General features: G+C 43.0%; 1 protein-coding gene across 1 annotated transcript in view; it reads left to right on the forward strand.

The window, feature by feature from the left end:
- The window catches only part of IQGAP1 (IQ motif containing GTPase activating protein 1), a 179056-nt gene that overhangs the window by 4720 nt on the left and 159027 nt on the right, over window positions 1-15309 (forward strand). Inside the window, exon 2 of the mRNA XM_037910038.2 lies at window positions 9858-9957. Coding sequence (XP_037765966.1) covers window positions 9858-9957 — 100 coding nt within the window. The remainder of the gene's footprint in view (window positions 1-9857; window positions 9958-15309) is intronic.

Below are 15309 nucleotides of genomic sequence, written 5' to 3' on the forward strand. Positions count from 1 at the left end.
AACACTGAAAAGTCAGGAAATTGCAGTGTTAATGTTAAACCTTAGGTCTGCCCCCTCATGCTGTATGCATTATAATACAGTCTTTAATTACATGACTGCATGCTATTATTTTCACAGGACCCATTCATCATTCAATGTATAGTTTAGAACAGTGTTTTTCAAACCGTGGGTCATGACCCTCTACTGGGTCACGGCATATAAGGCGCTGGGTCACCTTGCTCTGGTCATCACCGCTGACTGGGATGTTGAAAGTCCCGTCGGCGGGGCTGCCCAGCTAAGGCAGGCTAGTGCCTACCTTTTCCAGTGCCGCACTGTGCCCCGGAAGCGGCCAGCTGTGGGTCTGGCTTCTAGGCAGGGGGGCCATGGGACTCTGCTCGCTGCCCCCTCCCTGAGCAGCAGCTCTGCACTCCCATTGGCCGGCAACCGGGGAACGGGGGGAGGGGGTGGTGCCTGTGGGCAAGAGTTGAGCGGAGCCGCTTGCGCACCTCTGCGTAGGAGCCAGATCTGCTGCTGGCCACTTTCGGGGCACATTGTGGTCCCCGGTGGATCCCAGCTGTGCCACTGACCAGGAGCCATCGGAGTTAAGTCCGCACCCCAACCCTGTGCCCCAATCCTCTGCCCCAGCCCTGAGCCGCCCCAAACCTGGAACCGCTTCCTGCACCCCAAACCCCAGCCCCACCCCAGAGCCTGCACCCCCAGCCCAGAGCCCTGACTCCGTCCCACACCCCAACCCCCTGAGCCTGCCTCCAAACCTGGAGCCCCTCCTGCACCCCAAACCCCTCATCCCCAACCCCAGCCCAGAGCCCTGACCCCCTACCGCACCCCAGACCTGAGCCCCCCCACAACCCAGAGCCCCTCCTGCACCCCAGAGCCCTGACCCCCTCCCGTACCCCAACTCCCTGCCCCAGCCCAGAGTCTCATCCCATACCCTGAACCCCTCATTCCTGGCCCCACCCCACAGCCCTCACCCCAACCCTCGGCCTCAGCCGTGAGCATCTCCCAGACCCCTCATCCCCAGGTCTGGGTTGTGGGCATCAACAATTTTCTTCAACTGGGTCCCCAGAAAAAAAGTTTGAAAACCACTCGTTTAGAAGATGTGCACTCAATGAGGCAGGGGTTCATAGTGAATGAGAAGATGCTCTTCTAGACTTGTGGCTCATTTTGGGCTTTGTTGTGTTTGAAGTTACCACAGTATAAATCTGGCATAAATCCATAGAAACTAATGGTTTGATTCTGAATGTTCATGTTTGTATATGAGTAGATTTGTACCCTCTGTACAGTGTATGAGGTAGGGATGTTCTCACTGAACAGCGGAAACAAAAATAAGCTTGCTCAGCTGTCTCACTGCTTGCGCACTGAATGAGTTGGGATTCTTAGGAAATACTGCCATGTGATTATGTAGTTTACATACCGTATTGCAATGCAGGTTCACAAGGAGGCAGTGTTAATGTTGCACAGGCCCCAGACCTGGCTTACAGCTGCTCAGAAATGCATTGCATGGAAAATTGGGCTTAGGTCCCATTTGGACCCTGCCCAGCATGGAGGAAATGTCTGTGTAATTTAGTTATGGAGGTTTAATAAGCCTCTATTAAGCATGTGTAAATTGCGCTTTTTCAGAGATTTATAACTTGGCCAAATTTGGGTGGATTTTCACGGGCACAGCAAAAGGATTCCTCTGACAGAGGCCATCTCTGCCTATATTTCAAGTTCCTGCTCCAAAGGATGGGGCCACTAAAGCTTCTCCGTTTTAGTTTGTTTTAATACGTCTATTAGTAGATTATTCCAGTGCCAAAACATTTAGGATGGAAATGCTTAGGCATCCTTAATGTGATAGCTATTGTTACATGCTCCAGCTACAATAAATTTTAAGAAGAAATATTTTATGTGAATGAGATTTTTTTTTTTTAGGCTGCTATACATGTCTGGCATTAAAATAATCTGTTAATAGATTTTAAGGCCAAAAGGGCCTATTATAGTAATCTTATTCTGACTTCTTGCATAACACAAGATTTAGAACTTAAGACACGGTAATTTCAGAGTAGCAGCCATGTTAGTCTGTATTCGCAAGAAGAAAAGGAGTACTTGTGGCACCTTAGAGACGAACAAATTTATTTGAGCATAAGCTTTCGTGAGTTACAGCTCACTTCATCGGATGCAACATGGGAATGTAATTTCATGTTATAAATAATGCAGTCTAACAGGACATAACTTGAAGAGGTCTTATTTTATTGAATAGTTTGGGGGGGGCAGTGAATGGTTCGTAACATTCATTATACAAATGGGATGGGATGTATTGCATTAATTTCCTCGGTCAAAAGAGTTAAAGTTGTTATAAACTTTTTCACTGTCCAACATAAAAACAGTGATACGAGGGGGTTTGTTTTTTTAGAGACCTTGATTTACTCGATTTCCTGACAAACACACAAAAGCACTTATTTTAAAGTTGAAAGCTTGTTGATTAAACACAAGAAATAAAACAAGCATTTATACTGAAACTGGAAATGAGTGATTATGCAAAACAACTTAATTAAAACCTACTAAACTCTGGTTTTTTGGGCAGCCAAAATGTTTGGTTTTTTTATTTAAGCAACCGTTCTTTGATGAAAAGAAAAGAGCTAATTTTACTTTCTGTTTTGTGTGTGAAGAGTATTCTCTTTTCCAGTTTTTAACAACCAACCAGGCACAAACTGGCGGAGAAAGAGGATAGAATAGGTGGGGGAAATAAGTTTTTGTTGATGTTTTTGGAACACTGGATGGCTGGTTATTATGTTTGAATGCTTTGGCTAGTGAGTTGGCCATGCCACCTGCTGCTTGGCCCCTGGTTCATATTCCAGTCAGGGACTTCATCTGGTTGGGTCTTTTCTCCTTAGAAAGGGCAGGATTGAGGTAATTTCATCTTGCTGTGCTGATGCAGTGCAGTTCATTTCAGGATTTGATAAAAAGCCAAGAGAGTGAGAGAGAGGACAGGAGGAAAGAAGGGAGGCAGGCAGCACAGGATTTTATGTGCCTCTTCAGTGCTGGCTATTAGGTATTCCCACTGATGGGTTGTGGACTGGATGTCATGATGATCTGATGATTATTCAGGACTCACAAATGAAAAACAAATTTCCTTGAATAAGAGCAAGGCCAAATAGCCTTCCTCTCAAGAAGAATGTCTTTTTATTTTGGTCTGCTCCTTCTGTCTTGGGTTTCAGGGAATATAAAACAAGCTGGGATACAGCCAGGATGGGTTATGAGATTTTTGCTGGCAAAGTCTCTTTTTAAGAACCCCGAAAAAGGAAAAAGTGGGCAGCATAGTTCACCCCCTCATTATTTTGTTTACCAGTTAGGCCTAATATTTGGCACACTAATTTTCCTTTAATTTCTGGCTCCACATTTTTTGTTTCTACCAAGCATGATTTTAACAGTCTGTAACCCATATGAACAGGCCCTTTTTCTTTGGACTAATTTAGTTTTTCTGTCTTGTTTTTTTTGCACTCGTTCATAACATTTATTGAAAACAACTTGACTTATTTTTTATGGTTAATTTTTAGGCAGGCAAAAAGTTATAGGTTATTTTGACATTTTATGAACTTTCACATACTTTCTACATTTGAGCTTACAATTTGGGTACATTTTTAGGTCCAACCACCACAAAGGATAACGTGTTCCCCATGGACTCTTAGGGCACGGCACATATTCATTAGAAAGAAGGTGAATCTATCAATTTGTACAAAGCCTTACTTACTGTTTTTATTGTGGTAGTGCCCAGTGCTGTAAAACACAAAACAAAAAGATTGTCACTCCCCCGGAAAACTTATGTTCTGAGTATAAAATGAGACAACAAATGGATACATACAGATGGGGAGTATAAGGAAACAGTGAAATAGTATTGATCACCATGGGAGGCAGTGGTCTTGGCACACCAGCTGTCTAACCAATGTCAGGTTTTTTGTAGGAATCATGAGAGCTGGGAAAAGGGGTTTTAAGAAGGTATTTGAAGGAGGACAATGAGAGAGCTTTATGGATGTTCATTGGGAGTGCCTCCAAGCAGTATGGGAGAAAACAATAATGTATTTGAAAATTTAACAAGTGGGAAATGAAGGCAGACATCATTGGCTGATCAGAAGTAGGAGCTGACATCTTGATAGTGTATGTGAGATTATCGGGTGAAGGAGCAATTACAGAAGTAGGGGAGAATCAAGAGAGGACTGAGTCATGAAAGCCAAGGAAGGATGAGAGATCAAGAAGAACATGGTTGATAGCGTTGAATCATAGAACTGGAAGGGACCTTGAGAGGTCATCTAGTCCAGTCCCCTACACTCGTGGCAGAACTAATTATCTAGACCATCAGAGCTTCTTAACCCCTTACAGGTAAAGGAGGGATTTTATGCTACCCTTAGCTGTATGTTTATGACACCATCCCTGACAGGTGTTTGTCTAACCTGTTCTTAAAAATCTAAAACTAAGCAAGGCCGAACAGGGCAAATATAAAAAAACAATGCTGAATAAAGCAGCTTTATGTATAGTTTAACAAATAATACAAAAAAAAACAAGGGAACTAGCTGGGAACTGGATTGGCTGGCTATATGAATACTTAGAGCAGCTTGCTATTAAATAAGTATGCTTAAAAAAAAAAATGTATAAAAGCCTGTGTAACTTCCTGCTCTCTGTACAGGATTTGAGATTCTATTCTCCCTGTACCTTTTTGCAGCTGCAAATAAACTTTTCTGCTTCTCCACCCTGTTGTGATTATTGGGTGTAGCACACCGGGTAGCGAACCAACTCCAGCTGTTGTTTAGCCTCTCGGCACTGGGTGCCGGCAACAATGTGGACTCCACAACCTTCCTAGGCATTTTATTTCAATGTTTAACCACCCTGACAGGAAGTTTTTCCTAATGTCCAACCTAAACCTCCCTAGCTGCAATTTTAGCCCATTGCTTCTTGTCCTATCCTCAGAGGTTAAGAAAAACAACTTTTCTTCCTCCTTCTTGTAACAACCTTTTACATACTTGAAAACTGTTGTCATGTCCCCTCTCGGTCTCCTCTTTTCCAGACTAAACAAACCCAATTTTTCAATCTTCCCTCATAGGTCATGTTTTCTAGACTTTTAATCATTTTTGTTGCTCTTCTCTGGACTTTTTCCAATTTGTCCACATCCTTCCAGAAATATGGCACCCAGAACTGGACGCAATACTCCGATTGAGGCCTAACCAAAGTGGAGTAGAGCGGAAGAATTACTTCTCGTGTCTTGCTTACAACGCTCCTGCTAATACATCCCAGAATTATGTTTGCTTTTTTTGGAACAGCGTTACGCTGTTGACTCTCATTTAGCTTGTGGTCCACTCTGACCCCCAGATCCCTTTCTGCAGTACTCCTTCCTAGGCAGTCATTTCCCATTTTGTATGTGTGCAGCTGATTGTTTCTTTCTAAATGGAGTACTTTGCATTTGTCCTTATTGAATTTGATCCTGTTTACTTCAGACCATTTCTTCAGTTTGTCCAGATCATTTTGAATTTTAATCCTATCCTCCAAAGCATTTGCAACCCCTCCCAGCTTGGTATCGTCCACAAACTTTATAAGTGTACTCTGTATGCCATTAGCTAAATCATTGATGAAGATATTGAACAGAACCAGACCCAGAACTGCTCCCCGCAGGACCCCGCTCATTATGCCCTTCCGGCATGACTCTGAACCACTGATAATTACTGTCTAGAAATGGTTTTCCAACCAGTTTTGCACCCAGCTTATAGTAGCTCCATCTAGGTTGCATATCCCTACTTTATTTATGAGAAGTTCATGCGAGACAGTATCAAAAGCTTTACTAAAATCAAGATATCACATCTACCACTTCCCCCCATCCACAAGGCTTGTTACCCTGTCAGAGAAAGCTATCAGGTTGGTTTGACATGATTTGTTTTTGAGAAATCCATGCTGTTACATATCCCCTTATTATCTTCTAGATGTTTGCAAACTGATTGCTTAATTATTTGCTCTATTATCTTTCCAGGTACAGAAGTTAAGCTGATTGGTCCGTAATTCCCTGGCTTGTCCTTATTTCCCTTTTTATAAATGGGCACTATATTTGCCCTTTTCCAGTCTTCTTGAATCTCTCCCATCTTCCATGAATTCTCAAAGATAATCGCTAATGGCTCAGATATCTCCTCAGTCAGCTCCTTGACTATTCTAGGATGCATTTCATCAGGCCCTGGTGACTTGAAGACATCTAATTTGTCCAAAAAAAAGGAGTACTTGTGGCACCTTAGAGAATAACAAATTTATTTGAGCATAAGCTTTCGTGAGCTACAGCTCACTTCATCGGATGCATTCAGTGGAAAATACAGATCTTGGGAAACGGGCCAGTCCTTGCTTACAGATAGCCCCCCAACCTGAAGTAAATACTCACCAGCAACCACACAACAGAACCACTAACCCAGGAACCTATCCTTGCAACAAAGCCCATTGACAACTGTGTCCACATATCTATTCAGGGGACACCATCATAGGGCCTAATCACATCAGCCACACTATCAGAGGCTCGTTCACCTGCTCATCTACCAATGTGATATATGCCATCATGTGCCAGCAATGCCCCTCTGCCATGTACATTGGCCAAACTGGACAGTCTCTACGTAAAAGACTAAATGGACACAAATGAGACGTCAAGAATTATAACATTCAAAAACCAGTTGGAGAACACTTCAATCTCTTTGGTCACTCGATTACAGACCTAAAAGTGGCAATTCTTCAACAAAAAAACTTCAAAAACAGACTCCAACGAGAGACTGCTGAATTGGAATTAATTTGCAAATTGGATACAATTAACTTAGGCTTGAATAAAGACTGGGAGTGGATGGGTCATTACACAAAGTAAAACTATTTCCCCATGTTTATTTCCCCCTCCCCCCACTGTTCCTCAGACGTTCTAGTCAACTGCTGGAAATGGCCCACCTTGATTATCACTACAAAAGGTTCCCCCCCTGCTGGTAATAGCTCACCTTACCTGATCACTCTTGTTACAGTGTGTATGGTAACACCCATTGTTTCATATTCTCTGTGTATATAAATCTCCGCACTGTATTTTCCACTGAATGCATCCAGTGAAGTGAGCTGTAGCTCAAGAATGCTTATGCTCAAATAAATTTGTTAGTCTCTAAGGTGCCACAAGTACTCCTTTTCTTTTTGTGGATACAGGCTAACACGGCTGCTACTCTGAAACCTGTAATTTGTTCAAGTAATCTTTAACTTGTTCTTTCCCTATTTTAGCCTCTTCTGATCCTACCTCATTTTCACTGGCATTCACTATTTGAGCTATGAGATGACTGATAGCTCAAAAGATGAGGATGGAGTATTGATTCTGATCTTTGCCCATGAAGAGGTGATTAGAGTTTTTGGTGAGAGCAGTTTCAGTGGAGTACAGGAGCCAGAAGCTGAATTGGAAGAGAGAAATACAGACAGGGCTTGTAGATAGTGCATTCAGTAATCTTAGAGATGACATGTAGCAGTGGTTGTAGTGTATGGGGAAAGAAATAGAGAGTGAGAGGATTTGGGAGGGAATAAGTGGGCTTTAGGGAGATCAGTGGTTGGGTTGGGGGTCTCTGGGGTAAATGGAGGGGTTAGCGGTAAAGAGAAGATGAAGTACTTCTGTGGCAGTGACAGCAGAGAAAGGGAAGAATCATTTTTCGATTATTGTGTTTTCTTTCATTTGTAATGGACAGCTTGATTTAGCCATCAAGCCAATGCAGGCCAGTGAAAATTTGGACCCAGGTTTAATCCCGTTTGTTATAATATGGAGTCATGATGAATAAGAGCAATGTAGAGGCACTGTGGTCTAGTAGAGAGGGGCATAGACAAGGAATCAGGAGTCCTAGGTTCTTTTTCTGGTTTTGTCACTGATCTTCTGTGACCTCTTAGACAAATCATTTGCCCTCTCTCTTTTTTCTGTTTCCCCTCCCACTCTTTGTCTTGTCTGTTTAGATTGTAAGCCTGTGGTCTCCAACCTTTTTAAGCACAAGATCACTTTTTGAATTTAAGTGCAACCCAGGATCTACCCCGCCCATTCCCTGAAGCCCTGCCCCTTCCCCCAAGGCCCCACCCTGCTGATTTCCCCCCCCCCCCCCCAATCGCTTGCTCTCTCCCACCCTCACTCAGTTTCACCAGGCTGGGGCAGGGAGTTGGGGTGCTGCCTCTGGGCTGGGGCTGAGGGGTTTGGAGTGTGGGAGGGGGCTCCTGGCTGAGTCTAGGGCAGGGGGTTGGGGTGTAAGAGTGGGTGAGGGGTGCGAGCTCTGGGAGGGAGTTTGGGTGCAGGAGGGGGCTCCAGGCTGGAGCAGGAGGTTGGGGTGTGGGAGGGAGTTCAGGAGGGGTAGGGGTGCTGGCTCTGGGGGGGGGGCTCAGGGCATGGTCAGGGGGTTGGGGTGCAGGAGTGGGTTCTAGGTGCAGGAGGAAGTATGGGGTGCTGGCTCCAGGAGGGGTGTCGGCTCCCACCAGGCGGCACTAACCTCGGGTGGTGGTGCAGTGGGGATAAGGCAGGCTCTGTGCCTGCCCCAGCCCCACGCTGCTCCCGGAAGCTGCCGGTACGTCCCTGAGCCCCGGCCCTGGGGGGAAGGGGCATGTGGCTCCACGCACTGCCCATCCCTGCAGGCACTGCCCACGCAGCTCCCATTGGCCGTAGTTCCCCGTTCACAGCCAATGGGAGCTGCAGGGGCGGTGCTTGCAGGTAGGAGTGGTGCACGGAGACCCTCTGCCCCCCACGCAGGGATGTGCTGGCTGCTTCCGGGAGCGGCGCAGGGCCAGGGCAGGCAGGGAGCCTGCCTTAGCCCTCCTGTGCTGATGCACTTTTAGCGGACAGAGATTGCGATCGACTGGCAGAGGCTCCGCGATCGATCTACCATTGGTGACCACTGCTGTAAGCTCTTTTGGTTAGGGACTCTACCTTACTATGTTTGTAAAAAGAAAAGGAGTACTTGTGGCACCTTAGAGACTAACAAATTTATTTGAGCATAAGCTTTTGTGAGCTACAGCTCACTTCATCGGATGCATTCAGTGGAAAATACAGTGGGGAGATTTATATACACAGAGAACATGAAACAATGGGTGTTACCATACACACTGTAATGAGAGTGATCACTTAAGGTGAGCTATTACCAGCAGGAGAGCGGGGGGGTGGGGGTGGGAGGGAACTTTTTGTAGTGATAATCAAGGTGGGCCATTTCCAGCAGTTGACAAAAACGTCTGAGGAACAGTGGGAGGCGGAGGGGGGAATAAACATGGGGAAATAGTTTTACTTTGTGTAATGACCCATCCACTCCCAGTCTCTTGATTATCAATACAAAAAGTCCGTCGTCCCCCCCACCCTGGCTCTCCTGCTGGGAATAGCTCACCTTAAGTGATCACTCTTGTTACAGTGTGTATGGTAACACCCATTGTTTCATGTTCTCTGTGTAGATAAATCTCCCCACTATATTTTCCACTGAATGCATCCAATGAAGTGAGCTGTAGCTCACGAAAGCTTATGCTGAAATAAATTTGTTAGTCTCTAAGGTGCCACAAGTACTCCTTTTCTTTTTGCGAATACAGACTAACACGGCTGCTACTCTGAAACCTGTTATGTTTGTAAAGTGCCTAGCACAATCGGCCCTCTAGGGCCACTAGGCGCTATTGTAATACAAATAATAATAGAGAATATGCTGTGTGCACTGATATGGCTCTCCTTGGGCAAGATTCCTTAGCATGATATGTACTTCTGTCCTGGAATATCTTTTGCATGTGATGCATTTTACTGTGGAGATAGGTGCAAGCTGCTGAAGTGATTCAAGGGTCACTTATATACCTGCATATCAGGTATGTTGAAGACTGACAATATTTTTGACTCTTTGCAGCTGTCCTGGATAATGAGAGGTTGACAGCAGAGGAGATGGATGAGAGAAGACATCAGAATGTGGCTTATGAGTATCTTTGTCACCTGGAGGAAGCAAAGAGGTAAGGAGGAGAGGCTTGAAACTATTGGGATATCAAGAGGTATTATTGTACCTGCTTAAGAGAGTATTTGGACATAATTTAGCTTTTGACTGTTGAGTGGCTATATGAGGTAGATAGCTAGAAAATGTGTACATATTATATAATGGGGAGAGGAAACAGTGTATGATGTCAGTGCAAAAAACTATGTTGATGTAATTGGCTTACCCTGTATGCATATGTAATTTAAAAATATTGTATGTATAAAATTTTGTGCCTGCATTATAGGTGGAGAGAGTAGTGACACAGGTAAGACTGCCTAACACTTCCCACTATAATCCTCTGTTTTTAGTTCCTTATAACTTTGCCAAAATGTGATGGTTTTGGATGAAATTTTCCATGGTGGGTCTCAGCCTCAAGTTTCCAAGAACAAGATTTGGGAAAAATAGTTTTGCCATTATCAAAACATTTTTTCCAAGCATTTTTGAACAGTTCTTGTGCTTCTGTAGTTTGGTGAAAAAATTGAAATTTAGCAGGTGATTGGTCTTGGGGTCAGAGAGATGACTTGTTGCCTCCATGAAAACCCAGCCATATTTGGCCAAGATACAAGTTGGAGTATCTTGGCAGTAGAACTTGTTCTACACTTGCTCCTTAATTTTCTGAATGTTCCACCTACATGTTTCCAAGCTGGATGTAGTTGCATGAGTCTGCCTGCATGTCCTTCTCCTTCAAAATATCCTTTGGGAAAAAGCACATTGAGCTGGGAGCCAGGAAACTGTGAATTTAAATCTTACCTCTTCCAGTGATCGTTGACTATTTCTGAGCACAGGGTCACTTCTGGTAGAGCTGGGAGTAGAACACATGGCTCTAATATGTCAAACCCAAGCTGAATCCACTTATGCAGCTTTCCAAAAGAATCTGCTATATCTATGTGTTTGGTTATGCACTCTGCCAAATGGGGCTACTTCTGTATATATATCTCACTGTTTCAGTGCATGATGTATTCCTCTCTAGAAACTGGTTCACAAACAAGCCAGTATGATAGTACTTCAGCTCCAGTGGAGAGGTCTAGGCTGCAGTGCTGAAGATCCCCGGTTCAAACTCTGCTGACCACTCATTCAATGATCAGTGCATGTTATGGAATTTATTTTTCAGTTTACTTCTTTAAAAACTTGGAAAATTCCATAAAAATTAGGTTTAAAAAAAAGGTTAAGGTTGCAAATTCAAGTACCGAAAAGATAGAAAATACCATAATTAAAGTTGATCATGTGTATGCATTATGATCAGTCTCTGCATGATCCCATACAATTTTTTTCCACAGGACCCCAGCCTGATTCAAGGTACAGGCTGCAGGGTGCTCACTGAATGAGGCAGTTGCTCAATATCTCATGTTTCAGAGTAGCAGCCGTGTTAGTCTGTGTTCACAAAAAGAAAAGGAGTACTTGTGGCACCTTAGAGACTAACAAATTTATTTGAGCGTAAGCTTTTGTGAGCTACAGCTCACTTCATGAAAGCTTACGCTCAAATAAATTTGTTAGTCTCTAAGGTGCCACAAGTACTCAATATCTCATATTATTCTCCACATTCATTATATTGCCCCATGTCTTATTTACTGCATACCATCCAAAATCTGCATGAATATGGAATTTATTTCATCATGAGGTCTTTTGTTGCACTCATCACTGTAGCATCTTAAATTCATCAATGTTTGTATCTTCACAGCAACCCTGTGAAACAGGGAAGTATCATTCCTATAACTAGGGCGTGAGAGGGGAGGTCAGATTCTTTGATACATTTGTGAGTATCCCTGTTGAGGGTACCAGTGAAGGAATGATTTTAATGCCAGTCGTGATAGCATTTTTGTCAAGTAACATATGTCTCTTGGGAATTAGATTGAGGCCCCTAACTAATTTCACACAGGTCATCAAATTACTAGCAGACAGGGTGGATTTGATTTAAATCAAGTTGATTTAAATCACTAGTCAGGAAGACTTGATTTAATCATGTATTTTTACATAAAAGTGCATTATTTTTGGTTGTTATAACCTTAATACATATTCTTCACAACTCACAGATAGATGTAGGTTTCATTTTTAGAAGGTACATACTATACATTTTTTAAGTGACTTATTTTGAAAACTTTTCAGATTAGTTTTACAGCTATATCAGAAAATGAATGTTTGGTTATTTCATTTTCCAAAGGTAATTGAAGCAGATATTTATGAAGTCATTGGGAGGTGAACTATCTCCAATTCAACAGGTTAATCATTAATATTTGGAGGATTTTCTTGCCATGCTGTATTTGGAGGAGAACATCACCAAACAGACCTTTAAATTGTTTTATTTAACTAAAACAACAATGTTATGTATTCTGGATTTTTTTCTTCAACAGCAAACATAATATTTTAACAAAACAAGCATATGAATTTTTGAATTTATTTAAACATTAAAGTTTTTTTAAAAATCAGGTTTGTTTTTGTTAAAATTGTTTTTAATTAAAATAGTTAAATGACACATTTAAAAAAAAATTAAATCAACTATGTCAGCCAGATCAACATGAGAAACTTAAAATATTGGCTTCTGCAGCTAATTCAGTTGTCTTCACCTTCATTTTCCTGTTTGTTCATAATCTGGAAAAGAAAAACAAGCTTTCCTGCTTTTTCAGGTCCCAAACAATTTCTCAATTTGGAATGAATTAGTCCAAAGGAAGAAAAAGAATATATTCTTTCTACACCAGCAGAAGAAGCTACTGCTGTTAAAAGTGAGATTATAACTTCAACAGTCTCTGAATCCAAGTGCTTACGTGATTTCCACCAGTTCACTGGTGTGACTTTCTTTAAAACATCATCAGCAAACATATCTTTCTTGAATGGTTCACCCTTAGCTCTGAAGTTTATTATAGTTGGCATTATGGATTGATGATTGCTGGATGTCCATGTCATAGCCAACTCCTCCTCCTTCAGCAGTTAAGGTTTGACCCTTTTACCAAGTATTGAGAATATTTGAAAGAAAATGAGCTGGAGATAGTGCTTGTCCCATTCGGTTTTTTTAATGCTTGTAATTTAACTCTGTCACTGAACATTTCTCTTTAAGATCTCACTCAGTTCCTTCCAAATTTCAGCAGCGTCAGGAATAAAACAGCTATTTCCCTGCATTTTGTTCGAGGCTACAGAAATAGACTTCGGGGTACTCCGCATGTGTTCAACATTTCTCTTAAGCCCAATGTTGAGAACTTTGGCTGTGACAGTGACATCTGTTTTTTCACTATTTTATTAAAAAACGGTCATCAGATTAGGGCAGTTCTTGATATAGTGCTCAAAACAGTCCACTACTGAGTTCCATTGCACGTCTTGTGGGATAGTTAGCTTGGTTCCTCCCACTTTTTTCAGAGCAGCTGCTGCAAAGTGGTTGTTATGGAAGTATTTAGCAATTTCAACAACATTAGCCTTTATTTCTGGAACACTGAAGTTTTTGGCTAGGAGGTGCATCAAATGAGCATTGCAACCGTATGTTGTTAGCTTGGGACTCTCTTCGCTTTCTTCTAAATAATTTCTTCTCATCTTGGATAAATTTGCAGCATGGTCTGTGACCAAGCTGCGTACTAGACATTTGAATTTTTTTTCACAGTTTGTTATAGCTTTTACTGCTACTTCTTGGAAGTATCCTTGTAAGGATAGGATACAGAGGAACCTAGACAAATTAGAGGATTGGGCCAAAAGAAATCTGATGAGGTTCAACAAGGATAAATGCAGAGCCCTGCACTTAGGAAGGAAGAATCCCATACACTGCTACAGATTAGGGACTGAGAGGCTAGGCAGCAGTTCTGCAGGGATTATGGTGGACGAGAAGCTGGATATGAGTCAACAGTGTGCCCTTGTTGCCAAGAAGGCTAATGGCATTTTGGGGTGTATAAATAGGAGCATTGCTGTGATCATTCCCCTCCATTCGGCATTGGTGAAGTCTCATCTGGAGTACTGTGTCCAGTTTTGGGCCCCACACTACAAGAAGGATGTGGAAAAATTGGGAAGAGTCCAGCGGAGGACAACAAAAATGATTAGGGGGCTGCAGCACATGACTTATGAGGAGATGCTCGAGGAATTGGGATTATTTAGTCTGCAGAAGAGAAGAATGAAGGGGGATTTGATAGCTGCGTTCAACTACCTGAAAGGGGGTTCCAAAGAGGATGGATCTAGACTGTTCTCAGTGGTAGCAGATGACAGAACAAGGAGTAATGGTCTCAAGTTGCAGTGGGAGAGGTTTAGGTTGGATATTAGGAAAAACTTTTTCACTAGGAGGGTGGTGAAGCACTGGAATGTGTTACCTAGGGAGGTGTGGAAGATCCCCTGGGAGAATAAAATGAGGGGGAAAGGAGTCCAAGAGAGCTGGCTGTATTTTAAAGAATCCTTATTGAGGTTACAGGGACAAACCATCCCAATGTGTAGAAAGAATAGTAAATATAGCAGGCGACCGGCTTGGCTTAACAGTGAAATCCTTGCTGCTCTTAAATACAAAAAAGAAGCTTACAAGAAGTGGAAGATTGGACAAATGACCAGGGAAGAGTATAAAAATATTGCTCGGGCATGCAGGAGTGAAATCAGGAAGGCCAAATCACACCTGGAGTTGCAGCTAGCAAGAGATGTTAAGAGTAACAAGAAGGGTTTCTTCCGGTATGTTAGCAGCAAGAAGAAAGTCAAGGAAAGTGTGGGCCCCTTACTGAATGAGGGAGGCAACTTAGTGACAGAGGATGTGGAAAAAGCTAATGTACTCAATGCTTTTTTTGCCTGTGTCTTCACGAACAAGGTCATCTCCCAGACTACTGCACTGGGCAGCACAGCATGGGGAGGAGGTGACCAGCCCTCTGTGGAGAAAGAAGTGGTTCGGGACTATTTAGAAAAGCTGGACGTGCACAAGTCCAAGGGGCCGGATGCGTTGCATCCGAGAGTGCTAAAGGAGTTGGTGGATGTGATTGCAGAGCCATTGGCCATTATCTTTGAAAACTCATGGCGATCGGGGGAAGTCCCGGACTACTGGAAAAAGGCTAATGTAGTGCCCATCTTTAAAAAAAAGGAAGGAGGAGGATCCTGGGAACCATAGGCCAGTCAGCCTCACCTCAGTCCCTGGAAAAATCATGGTGCAGGTCCTCAAGGAATCAATTCTGAAGCACTCAGAGGAGAGGAAAGTGATCAGGAACAGTCAGCATGGATTCACCAAGGGAAGGTCATGCCTGACTAATCTAATTGCCTTCTATGACGAGATAACTGGCTCTGTGGATGAGGGGAAAGCAGTGGACGTGTTGTTCCTTGACTTTAGCAAAGCTTTCGACACGGTCTCCCACAGTATTCTTGCCAGCAAGTTAAAGAAGTATGGGCTGGAGGA

Source organism: Chelonia mydas, chromosome 10 (assembly GCF_015237465.2).
Source record: "Chelonia mydas isolate rCheMyd1 chromosome 10, rCheMyd1.pri.v2, whole genome shotgun sequence".
Classification (NCBI taxonomy): Eukaryota; Metazoa; Chordata; order Testudines; family Cheloniidae; genus Chelonia; species Chelonia mydas.